The sequence below is a fragment of the Ichthyophthirius multifiliis genome (genome assembly GCF_000220395.1).
Source record: "Ichthyophthirius multifiliis unplaced genomic scaffold scaff_1120509251402, whole genome shotgun sequence".
Classification (NCBI taxonomy): domain Eukaryota; phylum Ciliophora; class Oligohymenophorea; order Hymenostomatida; genus Ichthyophthirius; species Ichthyophthirius multifiliis.
In genome coordinates, this window is record NW_004085908.1 from 19,914 (window position 1) to 31,786 (window position 11,873).

Consider the following 11,873-nt stretch of genomic DNA (forward strand, 5'->3'; position numbering starts at 1 on the left):
AAAACAATTTGGAAATTCTTTTTTATTTTATTAAATAATTTTTTTTTTATATATAAATACATTAGCAAGTCTAAAGCCAATTAAAGATTCTAAAAAATGTAAAGGTAGTCTATGATATTTTGTTTAAGGTGTTTATTTAATATAATTATTAAGAGAAAGTGAAGTATATATAGGAGGTAACAAGGGAATTACTAAACTTTTCCAAAAAAATTCACTGTAAAAAAGGAATCTATTTAAAATAAATATATATATATATTTTTTAAAAACTAAAAATTATACTAATTTTTGTTATTAATATTATTTTTGCTTTAGTACAAATAATTATGCGAAAAGATTTTTTACTATTAAGAAAAATCAAAAGCATCTACTTTAGGGAAAAATTGTTCGAATTCTTTTTTCATTTTTTCATCAAAAAGGTTTGAATAAAAATGTATTTTATTTTATAAATAAACTAATTCTAACCTACATTTATAATTAGATTTATTTTAGTCTTTTTTTAAATCGCAATTTTCTGATATTCCCTCATTTTCAAGCCTTCTATAATTAGGAGAAGCCTAATTAATATCAGGAGACCTTTATAAAATTTTATTATTTCCTGTATAGACTATTTCACTATTTTTTTTTTTTAAAGAAAACTCTTCTGATTAGCTTTATGAATCTTCTCTTTTATAATGAGCCAACTAAAATATATTTGGTTTAGATTTCTCAATACTAAGTAAATTAGTTTATTATTATTACAAATTATTGAGTTTAAAAATAAAGTTTTATTATTTTGAACTCTAAAATATTAAGCTTTCCAATTTTTGTGGTTCATAAATAATTGATTGGCAGCAAAAAGTGGTATTTTATTTTGATCTATTAGTTAAGATTTATTTTTGTCCTTTTAAATTTGTTTGATTATCATTTGATTCTTTTTAACGTTAGAGCATCATTTAATCAAATTATTCAAATCTAAAAGCTTATAAATTATCCAAACTAAAAAAATTATCTAAGTTGCATTAGTTTGTACTAATTTAAGGTAAATTAATTTTGTTTTATAATACTACATAGTTTGTACTCTAATTAATTTCTTTTAGTTTATTTGAGTATTTAAAAAATTTAGATTATAAATTAAACAATATATCATTGTTCATTTATGAATATAATTCTTCATGCGCTTTTTTTATTAAAAAAATACATAAATAAGTTTAGATAATAATTAAATATAAATTACAATTCATATAATCATCATTTATAAAGTAAGATTTAATCCAATATGGCACTTTATTTATTATTTTTCTTTAGTTTTTAGTATTATTACAAGAATCTTCAAAATTATCCATATTTAAATGGCTTGTATGGTCACATTTTATTAAAAATTTTTCAAAATTATTATTAATATCTTTAGTATAAGCTTGACCTTAATAAATTTTGATTTTTTTATCAGATAATTATGGTTTCTCCATATCTTCATTGTATAATTAATAATTTTAATTTATTTACTTCTCTAAACAATTATAAAATAAATTTTCTAACTGTTCTTAACTATAAATAGCTTCGCAAATAAAATCGTTTTACTTAAAACTACTTTTTGAACATTAGAAATACGAAAAAAATTAAACTAAGGTGTTTTAAAATAAGGACTTTATCTTAAACTAACTAAAGTGCATCCTATATCATTAAGAATAATTTATTCTTTAACCGTTTTATATAGGTATTAATCGCCTCTATACCTTGCTTCTCCACATGTTAAAATTATTATATTATGCCCTGTTTCGATTAAAGATCTTCCTATATAATGTTTACTGAAATCTTAAGATACTAAGTTTAACGCTTCTAAAATATTTGAATAATAACTTGATGATAGTTCACTTTCAATGCAAAGTTTTTCTACATTTCGTATACACTATGCACTTTTTTTCATATCTGTTTTTAATTATTACCTATTAGTTGGTTTTTAATTAATATTTTCTGGCATATTTAAATTTTAATCTTTTTACTTACTCACAGCTAAATTCTTGAGATATTATTAATATTTATCAATAATATGGAAATATATAGGATTTTAGTTTTTTTAGCAATTCATAAATAATATTAAAGAATTGAAAGAATGCCAAATTTAATTTAAAACCTTTTCAAAATTTTTACAATAAGTTTTTAATAATATTTTATCATAAACATCTTAATATATTTAATTTTAATCATCAATTTAAAAACAACATTAACTTTCGTTAAATAATTTTTGATTATATTTTAATATTTAAATCTTTTATTTAATTTATAAAAATATATATGTATATTTATAAAATTTTACTATTTCTGCATATGCTTATTCTAAAGTATTAAATTAAGGATAATATAATCTTCCGTAAAGAATTATTTCTACATTATGTGAAGTACTAAAATGTTGGCACCTTGAAAAATAAATCCTTAAAAATTTAACTAATTTTTCCCAGTACAATTCTCCATATCCATCAAATTCAAATATTTCTTTAGAAATCTCTATCTAATTATATATAAAAAATAACTTAATTTTTATTAACTATGTATTTTTCTTATAACTAAAATTGATTATCTTATGCTTTAGCTTCTATAAATTATTTTGGTATCTTTTGTTATTATTCCAGAATGAACAATTTAATTATTAGATGCATTTTCTTAACATTTTTTAATAAGGACTTAAGAAACAAGTTTCACACCTTTATAAAATATATTTTTATTTGTATAAACTGTCATGTTTTCTAGATAATAGTCAATATTTTTAAAATCCCTTCTTGAAATAAACGAATCTCTAAAAACTATCTCAACAAATTCAAGTTCATATTATTTTAATTCATTTTAATTTAATAATTTTATTGTTTCCTTTTTTTAATATAATTTTATAAATAAAATTAAATTAAAAAAAAACTATAATTCACTTCGAATTTTTGTCCAACTCCATAATCAAATGTGAAAAGGTTGCAAATTTTTTTTTATATTGATATTCCGCCTTAGTTTTACAAACTTTACTTTGATGCTTTTAAAATGAATGAATTTTCATTATTGCTTTTTCCAATTAAAAAATAAATTGTATCTTTATAGTTAAATTATTCTTTAAATTCTGGATATTAATCTTCATTTATTTTTATGTCAATCTTTATATATTATTTATTGTAATTTTTTTTATATGTTTAAAACTATAAATTTTTATTAACTTTTTCATCTTCATCATGTGTATTAATGATGAACCTTTTTTCAATATTTTTGCTTTGTTCTTTAGGCTCAACTTTTTGCTTTTTTAATTATGCTTCAAATCTTTTTTCGAATAAAACTATTAAATTGCATTGTTTTTTGAAAATTTACTATATGAATAAAAATATATAAATTAATACTTTTTTTTCCCTTCATGAATTTTTTTTAAAAAAAAATATATACTAATTTGAAAAAAGTTTTTAATATAAAAATATATTGAATAAAAAAATTATATATTCTTTTTAAAATAAAGAATGCATATATATATAAAATTTATAAAAATAAATAAATGAAAATAATATGGTTTTTCATTAAAAAAAAAAAAAAAAAAATAAATTATATAATATAAAAAAAATAAAAAATAAATTGATATTTTAAAATTTTTATCAATAATATAACCTTTTTTGTAGATCATACTAAGACGAACACACAGAATCCCATTCGAGATTACGGGTATAAATAGCTCTCTCTCACTCTATATATAAATATATAATATATATATATATATATATATATATATATATATATATATAATATGTATATATATATTAATATATGTTTTAATACTATCTTTTTATTTTTTATTTTATAAATATTTAAAAAATTATATAAATAATTAAAAACAATATATATAGGGCTGTCGACATTCGGACTTCCCAAGCGGTCCCCCACCTTAGTACTAACCGAGCCTTAAGGCGCTTAACTTCGGAGTTCGAATGGGATCCGGTGTGTTCACCTTAGTATGGTCGACAACAAAGGTTATGTTTTTATTTATATTTTATATTTGGATATAAAATATAAATTATTAAAAATAATAATTAAATAAATTTTAATAAAATTAATTTTATATTAAAAATAATATTTTTTTTATTATTAATATAATAATTTTTTCAAATAAATTATTATTTCTCTAATTAATAATATAAATATTGTATATTAAAATTATTATAATTTATATAATAATCTAATATTATAATATAAATAAAAATATTATAATTTATTACATTTTCTATTAATCATCTATTTCTAAATTATTCTTATATATTATTTATTATTTAATATATTAATATTTTTATTTAATATTTGAATAATATGAATATTTTATTAACTAAACTATTTAAAAATAAAATAAACTAATAGTCTGTGAAATTTAATATTTATATGTAAATAATATTTCTATTTTAATATTTTTAAGTCATTTTAATTGATGTCGTGATTTATAAAAATTTATGTTTTATAAATTTTTAAAAAGTTTTTACAAAATAAAATTATTCTTAATGTTATTGAATCTTGTATAAAATCAACTATAAAATAATTTGTTTAAAAAATGTATTACATCTAAATTATTTATAAACTGATTTCGAATAATCACTAGTAATAAGTTGCATCTCGTGCGTGTGTGTGAGAGCAAATTGCTTTTGAAAAATTAAAGGAAAAAAATAAAAAGAAACTAAATTTAACATAATTTCTGATTGTTTGTAGAAACAATAAAAAGAAGATAATAAGGGATATTTATTAATTAAGAGGATTCATCATAGTAGATTATTAAGGATAAACACTGTTTAAATATATTGATAAAAGTGCGGAAATCATATTGGTGATAAAAATATTAAAATACTATATATTTAATTTGAAATAAATGATAATATTTTTTTTATTAATAATATACTAAATTATATAATATATATTTATTTTAAATTTTAAATTTATTTTAATAATGAACAAAAGAAAAATTTTAAAAATTTGATATTCTGATTATAAATTGTATTATTTAGTTATTAAAAATAGAAATAATAAAATGATATAATATTATATTTTGATTTTTATAAATATTTTTTTATTATTAATTTTAATATATTTCATTAAATTAGTTAACTTAATTTATTATTTTTATTTAATTAAAAATTTGATTCAATAAATATTAATTAATAAAACTTTTAATTTTATGTTTTTAATTTAAAATATTATTATATTCAGGTTTTTATAATAATTAAACTGAAATCTAAACAATATAAACAACAGCAAAATTCTAAATTATTGCTATAAATTTGACTGTTATTTTAGAAATATAGCAGCTAGTTTTTTTATTTCATTAGCAAAAAATGGTTTTCTGCATTTATATTTATGTTCATAATGTATTTCTCCTTATCAATTTACTAAAATGTGTATTTTCTTAATCTCCTTTTATTAATTATTTCCAAGCTGACTATCATACTCCTAAAAACTTATTATTTCTTGGCTCTCTAGGTTATTTTTCTCCTAAATCTAAAATTAATTTATAGCTAACATTTATAAATAATACTAAATTTATCATAGCATAATCCAGAAGTATCAGTATATAAAAAATAAGAAGGTAAAAAAGTATATTTAATAAATTATCTTATCACTAAAGGTTTACTTGGTCATATAACATTTAGAATTATGTATCTCTTATTAAATACATCTTCAAAGTTTAAAGAATCTAATCACGGCATATAAATCAATTAAAATAATGTGTATTGGAATTATTTTATTATTATTTTTTTTTGAAATAAATTTATAGAGTGATTAATTATAAAATTTTTTGAAATTTGAAAGTTGTAAAAAAAAAAAATTGTATTATCTATAAAATATTTCATAAAAAGATATATTAAATGTTCAATTATACAAAGTATTTTTTTACATATAAATTATAATTTTATATTATATTATTTGCTTTGCTTATTATATATAAATTTTAATAATATATTTAATTTTATTTTAATATAAGCCTTCATTATATAAATTTTTGAATTTTTTAGCTATATTTAAAAATAAAAAAAATCATTACTTTATTAATTTTTTTTTTTTTATATTCAATACTTTAAAACATGTAAATTATTAGTTATTAAATTTATCTTTGTATATTTTTTTAATTATTATAATCAATATAATTAATAAAAATGTAAAAAAAGTTAATTAGAAAAACAAATTTTATGAATTATTGTTTTATTTACACAAATTATTTTTTATATTAACATGAAAAATTTAAAATAATTTTATTTAATTTTTTTTCTCTTTATTCATTTCAATAATAGTTTATAAACATTATCTTTATATTCATTTAAATATTATTTTAAATTATCATCAACCCCATTTAAACACATTTTTTATAATTCTTGTCTTGCTTTAGAATCCTCATTCTATAAAACTTGAAGGCATTCATAAATCCTTCTTTATTCAAATTCAACTTTCAATTAGAAAAAAGAAAATTAATCATAAAAGCTCTTTAAACATGAATTATACCCTTCAAAATTATCTTAATTCTTTAAAAAACATGCTCTTTAAAGATTAGCTTCTTGTTCACTTTTAAATTATTTTACTTTAGGTAAAATTTCATTTAAATTTTTTTGCCATTAAGCCTAAATAAAGCTCATTTATTTGAAAAAAAAATATATAAAATATAAATATAAAAATATTTTATTTTATTAAAATAAAAATATTTTTAGTTCATAATTTTTATTTTAATATCGGAATAAAATTTTATATATATTCTCTTTCTATTTCAGATATATTTATAGATGAATTTTAAATAGCTTAAATAATTTCATTTATTTCATATTTTATTTTATTTTGTTTAAAATAATCATTTAAAATATTTTAAGTAGTAAACAATAAATAATTTTCAAATTCAAATTCTGCATTTTCAACATATCCTATAGTTTTTAAATTATTAATATATTTTAATAAAATTTTTTTTTACCATTCTATTATTCTAATTTAATATTAATTCTTTCATTATTTTAATCTGAAATTAAATTAATATTATTTATAAATTAAGGTGTTTTCCCATAATTCCAATCCCAACTTTAAAATTCACTAATTTCTTTTTAAATAAAAGTATTCATTTTATGTTCACATTCTTTGATTTTAAAACTTCGAAATTTTAAACTTAATAAAAATTAATAAAAGCATCACTTATAGCTTCAAAAACCTTTTCATCAGATAAATCTTAAAAAAAATCTCTTAAATTACAAACTTAAGATATTACACTTTCTTATCCTTTACAATTTATATTTTTAGTTTCTGTGTTTATATATTTCCATAATTTTTTAATATCAGCATTTAACAAAAGTGTTCCATGGTGTAAACACTTTTTATTATCACCTTATTTATTTCCCATGTTTGCTTAATAAGCTGAGCCTGATATCTATTTTTATTTGGTAAAAAAGTGTTTGCTTGTAATTTTTTTTTTCATACTTTTTTTTCTTTAAATGTTAAATCTTTTCTTTTCGTTAAACCAGTACTTATCCCTAAAATATTCATTGCTGATTGCAATATTTATACATTATCTTATCTCGGGTCTAATGAATATATATCTTTATCAAATATGGGCGTAATAAAGGTAAAACAAATATTTCCTATTTTAATTATTAATATATTTTTACTTTTTTTACCTAAATCATGATATACAGTACCTCCGCCTGTTTTTCTTCTAATAAAGGGAACATTTTCATTTATGAGATTAAACATGTTACATTCTTTCCATTAATTTTGGTACTTACCAATTATTATACTTTAATCGTTTTTCCATAACATCAAACGTGGGTAAACTAAATTATTTTCATATAAACTTTGCTCAAGTGCTAAATTAAAATATATGTTATGAGAATCTGTATAGTATATTTCTACTTTTTAATGTTTGTGTTTATTTAATTTAGAAAAATTAAAAGATGTTTTAAATACTTTCATAGTTTCTTTTATGTATATAGTTAATTTTGTATTTATTATAATTTTTTTATTTTTATTATCTTTAATTTTTTTAATAAAAATCAAACTAGCTATTTTTTTTTTTATTTTTATTGCTCATTAGTTTTATTAAAATTAGTTAAAAAATAATCGTTTTAACATATTCTAATATCCAATTAAAAGAGTAAACCTATAAAAATTAAATAATTATTTTTTATTTATCTTAATAATTATATTTATGACATTAAAAAATTTAAATGCAATTAATAAGCTAGCTAATAGAATAATTTTATAAATTAATTAATTTTTATAATGCAATATATTAACTTAAATAATAAAATTTGTATATATATTTAAATTTATATTGCTTATATAATAATATTATAAATAAAAAACAAATATAAATAAATATTACGTAATTTTTAAAATGAACAAATTAATTGCTATATAACATAAACTTTATAAAAAATATAATAATTAATTTTTAATTTATATATTTAAAAATTATTAGAATTTTTTATAAAAATAATTTCTTCTTTTTAACTATATACCCTAAATTTTAAATTACCATCATCATTAATTACTAATTTTTATATTTGAATTTTCAAATTTCTACATTAATTTACTTAAAGATTAAAATTTTCGCTAAATATTTTCTATTAAAAGAAAAAATAACATGCCCTAAAAAAATTAATTTATATTTTAATATCAATTTTTTATTTTTATTTTTAAATTAAGAATCAGGATTTTTAAACGAACTTTTAAAAAATTAAAGAATTTAAACAAATTTCAAAAATTAATTTGGATTTTTCTTTTTCTTTTTAGTAAAATAATTATTTTTATATTTAAATTAAATTTATAATACTTTTAAATAATAAATTATTAAGAAGATTATCAAATTTTTCCCAATATTGATTTAAAAAAATCATTAAAAAAGTCAATAATTTCATTAAATGTTTGAAAAAACATTGTAAATCACTTTACTAAAGTTAATAGGTAAAACTAAAAAATAATATAATTTAGAAAATGTTCTTCTATTTAATACTTTAATAATTAATTTATAATATTTTTTTTTAATTTAATAGTAATTTTATAATTCAATAAAAAATTTAATAATTAAAATCCAAATAAATTAATATTTAATAAATATATATAAAAAAATATTTATTATTTACTTATTAAAAATAATTTATTTGATAAAAAAAATTATGAAAATTTTTATAAATAAAAATAAAAATTAATATTTTATTTCAATCAATCCATTCATATTTTTAAGGAGCAAAAGGATTTTACCCTGCAATCTTCTAAATATTGTTTTTAATAAAATTACAATTATTTAACAGATTAGCTCCGAAATTTCTGACCATTGCAAATCCCGCAACATCAACTTCATATAATTTTTTAAGAACTTCCATTGAAATTCCATTAAAATAATTAAAAACCTTCGCTTCACTTTCATATTCCTATAAACTCATCAAGTCCCCAATAAAATGTCCAGCCCTAAAATTCCTAATAACACAATTGGAAAGGGAAATCGCATCATTAAATCCATTATTCAGACCTTATCCTCCATGTGGATGTATCGAATGTGCCGCATCCCCTATAAGTGCAATATTTCTGGCTATATATCTTCCAGATTATAGCTAAGCCAAAGGAAAAGCAAGTCTTTTATTAATAATTTAAGTTACGAAAGGAGGCGGAACAAAGCTCTAATCATTAAAATTGAACGTCGGAGTCTACAAATTTGATTATTTAGATAAAGCGAAATTTAAAGTATTCAAAAAGTCATTATCGGACTATTTAATTAATTCTTCATATTAATATAAAGGCACAGAATATACTATAGAACTATATCCATCCCACAAAGGCAGAATTGCAAGAGAACTACCATTAATAAAATATCTTTAATAAGCCGTATTTTTTTCACTTTTGCTTGTCTTAATAGTGCATACGATACCCATTTAATTATACATCCAACCGTATGTACCAATTTTTTTTTATTCTTTTACTACCGAATTCCTTCCGTCACTTCCTACAACTAATTTAGAAAACATTTTTCTTCCAGATTTTAATTTTACGATTTATAAATTTGAGTTCTCGTCGTCTTCTAAACATTCGATTTGGTCCGGAATGGAAAATTCTATAGTATTTAATTCTCTTATCCTTTTTAATAAGCTTAATATTATATTGTTATTTTCAATTAAAGTTCCTAATTTATTATCATCGTCGTTCGGACTTCCTTAATGTTTAAATTTGATGTAACTTTAACCTTTTTCTTCCCATACTTGCATTTATTTAGTGTGCCCCAGTCTTTTTTTATCTAAATGGTCCCAAGCACCAATTGATTATAAAAAATTCTGGCTTGAATAATTTATACTGTATACTCTTTAGTGAGGAATATCAGTTAGGTTTTCTTCTAATTTTTATGAATCTAACATTAAGATTTTTGCTTTTTAATTTTTGAAATACATGCTGTTTGATAATGCACAGGCAAAACTTAAACCTACTGGTCCACATCCTATTATTTTTTATTTTTATTTTATTTATATTTTTATTTTTTACCTGATATTATTATATCATATGTTTCTGTTTGACCTTGTTATAAAGTGCTAAATAGTTTGAATGTTTTTTTAATCATTTATATTGATTTGATATATATAATAATGTATTAATATTTTTTTAAATCTATATTGTTAATTTAGATATTAATTATTATTTTATAAAGTATATTAAAAATTTTCTTACCAATTATAATTTATTTATTTATTTATAAAATTCTAAAAAAATCAAATGTATAGTAAAATATTTAATAAACTAAAATTTTAATAAAATGATATAAATTAATAATATGAAAATAAGTATACTCTATTAAAAAAACTTCTCAAATTTATATTATGAAAATCGAATAATTTATAATCAATTTAATATATGATTTTATATTAAATAAATATTAGTATTGCAAATATTTTTAAGTTACATTGGAAAAAGTATTTTTTAATTAATTTTTTGTTCAATTTTTTATGTTTTTAAAAATCATTATTTATTTTTATTAATACATAGTTTAAATACTTTTTGTTTTATAATTATTTGATAAATTAATTTTTCATATTTAAATTTTATTAAAATATAAAAACTTTTAATAGTTAATAAATAAATATATTTAAAAAAATATAATTATTAATAAACGTTAAAAATATTAAATATTTATGCTTTAGAAAAGTTAAATATGAAGTAAAAAAAATTGAGAATAAAATATAAAATGTTAAAGTCTAATAAATTAAAAACTAAATATTAAAAATAAATTATAAAAATTAATAAAAATTTATTATATGTAATTTATTAAATAAAAGTTAAAGATAAACAAGATAATAATAAAAATATTAATTATAAAAATTATCAAAATTTATATTAATTTATAATAAAGAATAAAAAAAATAAACAATTAAAATCTTATAAAATATTAAAAAATAATAATAAAAAAATACATGTAGCTATAAAATAAATATTCTAATTAAATAGTTTTATAAATAAATATTCTTCTAATGATAAATATAATAGGATTAATATTAAATTTAAATATATATAAAATAATAGAAATAGAAAAAAAAAGTTATACATGATATATATTGTTAATATAATTTATACATATAGTAAAAGAATTAAACAATAAGAATAGAAACAATAAATTTAATATTAAAAAATATAAACAAATAAAAAAAAAAAAAAAAATAAGAATAAGAATAGTCAATTAATTATACAATACAAGTTGTAAAAAATGTTAAAATATATAAAAAAATTATGTAAATATATAAAAAGATTAAAATATAAATATATTTATATTTTTATATATTTATATATTTATATATTTATAAATATATACATATTATTATAAATATATATAAAAAATTTTAAATATATTTATAAATTATTATATTATACTATTTTATTATATTGTA

The 11,873-nt window shown here is 16.9% G+C and overlaps 3 protein-coding genes and 1 non-coding gene across 4 annotated transcripts, besides 18 other annotated features; 1 reads left to right on the top strand and 3 right to left on the bottom strand. All coding sequences in view use genetic code 6, as the record gives it.

Annotated features, from left to right (window-relative positions):
• The first annotated feature begins 18 nt into the window (after window positions 1-18).
• Window positions 19-59: a microsatellite.
• Window positions 60-1,314: 1,255 nt separating this feature from the next.
• IMG5_197000 (hypothetical protein) lies at window positions 1,315-1,850 on the top strand. The gene has a single exon (XM_004024200.1). It carries the CDS (start codon window positions 1,433-1,435, stop codon window positions 1,826-1,828), a length of 396 nt encoding a protein of 131 aa, XP_004024249.1. The 5' UTR covers window positions 1,315-1,432; the 3' UTR covers window positions 1,829-1,850.
• Window positions 1,851-3,686: 1,836 nt separating this feature from the next.
• Window positions 3,687-3,767: a microsatellite.
• A 30-nt stretch (window positions 3,768-3,797) lies between these two features.
• Window positions 3,798-3,842: a microsatellite.
• Window positions 3,843-3,848: 6 nt separating this feature from the next.
• IMG5_197001 lies at window positions 3,849-3,964 on the bottom strand. The gene has a single exon. It is a non-coding gene; the product is annotated as a 5S ribosomal RNA (ribosomal RNA).
• A 61-nt stretch (window positions 3,965-4,025) lies between these two features.
• Window positions 4,026-4,064: a microsatellite.
• Window positions 4,053-4,101: a microsatellite.
• A 46-nt stretch (window positions 4,102-4,147) lies between these two features.
• Window positions 4,148-4,211: a microsatellite.
• Window positions 4,212-4,249: 38 nt separating this feature from the next.
• Window positions 4,250-4,293: a microsatellite.
• Window positions 4,255-4,313: a microsatellite.
• Window positions 4,314-7,072: 2,759 nt separating this feature from the next.
• Window positions 7,073-7,920, bottom strand: IMG5_197010 (lipoate-protein ligase a, putative; the record flags this gene model as incomplete). Its single annotated transcript, XM_004024201.1, has 3 exons — window positions 7,073-7,378; window positions 7,429-7,589; window positions 7,626-7,920. The coding sequence occupies 3 exons, from the start codon at window positions 7,918-7,920 to the stop codon at window positions 7,073-7,075; spliced, it is 762 nt and encodes a 253-aa protein (XP_004024250.1).
• Window positions 7,921-7,943: 23 nt separating this feature from the next.
• Window positions 7,944-7,993: a microsatellite.
• Window positions 7,994-9,167: 1,174 nt separating this feature from the next.
• On the bottom strand, window positions 9,168-10,555 carry IMG5_197020 (ubiquinone biosynthesis coq6 family protein, putative; the record flags this gene model as incomplete). The annotated part of the gene is made up of 2 exons (XM_004024202.1): window positions 9,168-10,435; window positions 10,480-10,555. 2 exons carry the CDS (start codon window positions 10,553-10,555, stop codon window positions 9,168-9,170), a joined length of 1,344 nt encoding a protein of 447 aa, XP_004024251.1.
• Window positions 10,443-10,476: a microsatellite.
• Window positions 10,556-10,715: 160 nt separating the features above from the next.
• Window positions 10,716-10,747: a microsatellite.
• A 585-nt stretch (window positions 10,748-11,332) lies between these two features.
• Window positions 11,333-11,391: a microsatellite.
• A 344-nt stretch (window positions 11,392-11,735) lies between these two features.
• Window positions 11,736-11,808: a microsatellite.
• Window positions 11,740-11,820: a microsatellite.
• Window positions 11,741-11,840: a microsatellite.
• Window positions 11,746-11,788: a microsatellite.
• Window positions 11,746-11,818: a microsatellite.
• Window positions 11,841-11,856: 16 nt separating the features above from the next.
• Window positions 11,857-11,873: part of a microsatellite that runs on past the window's edge.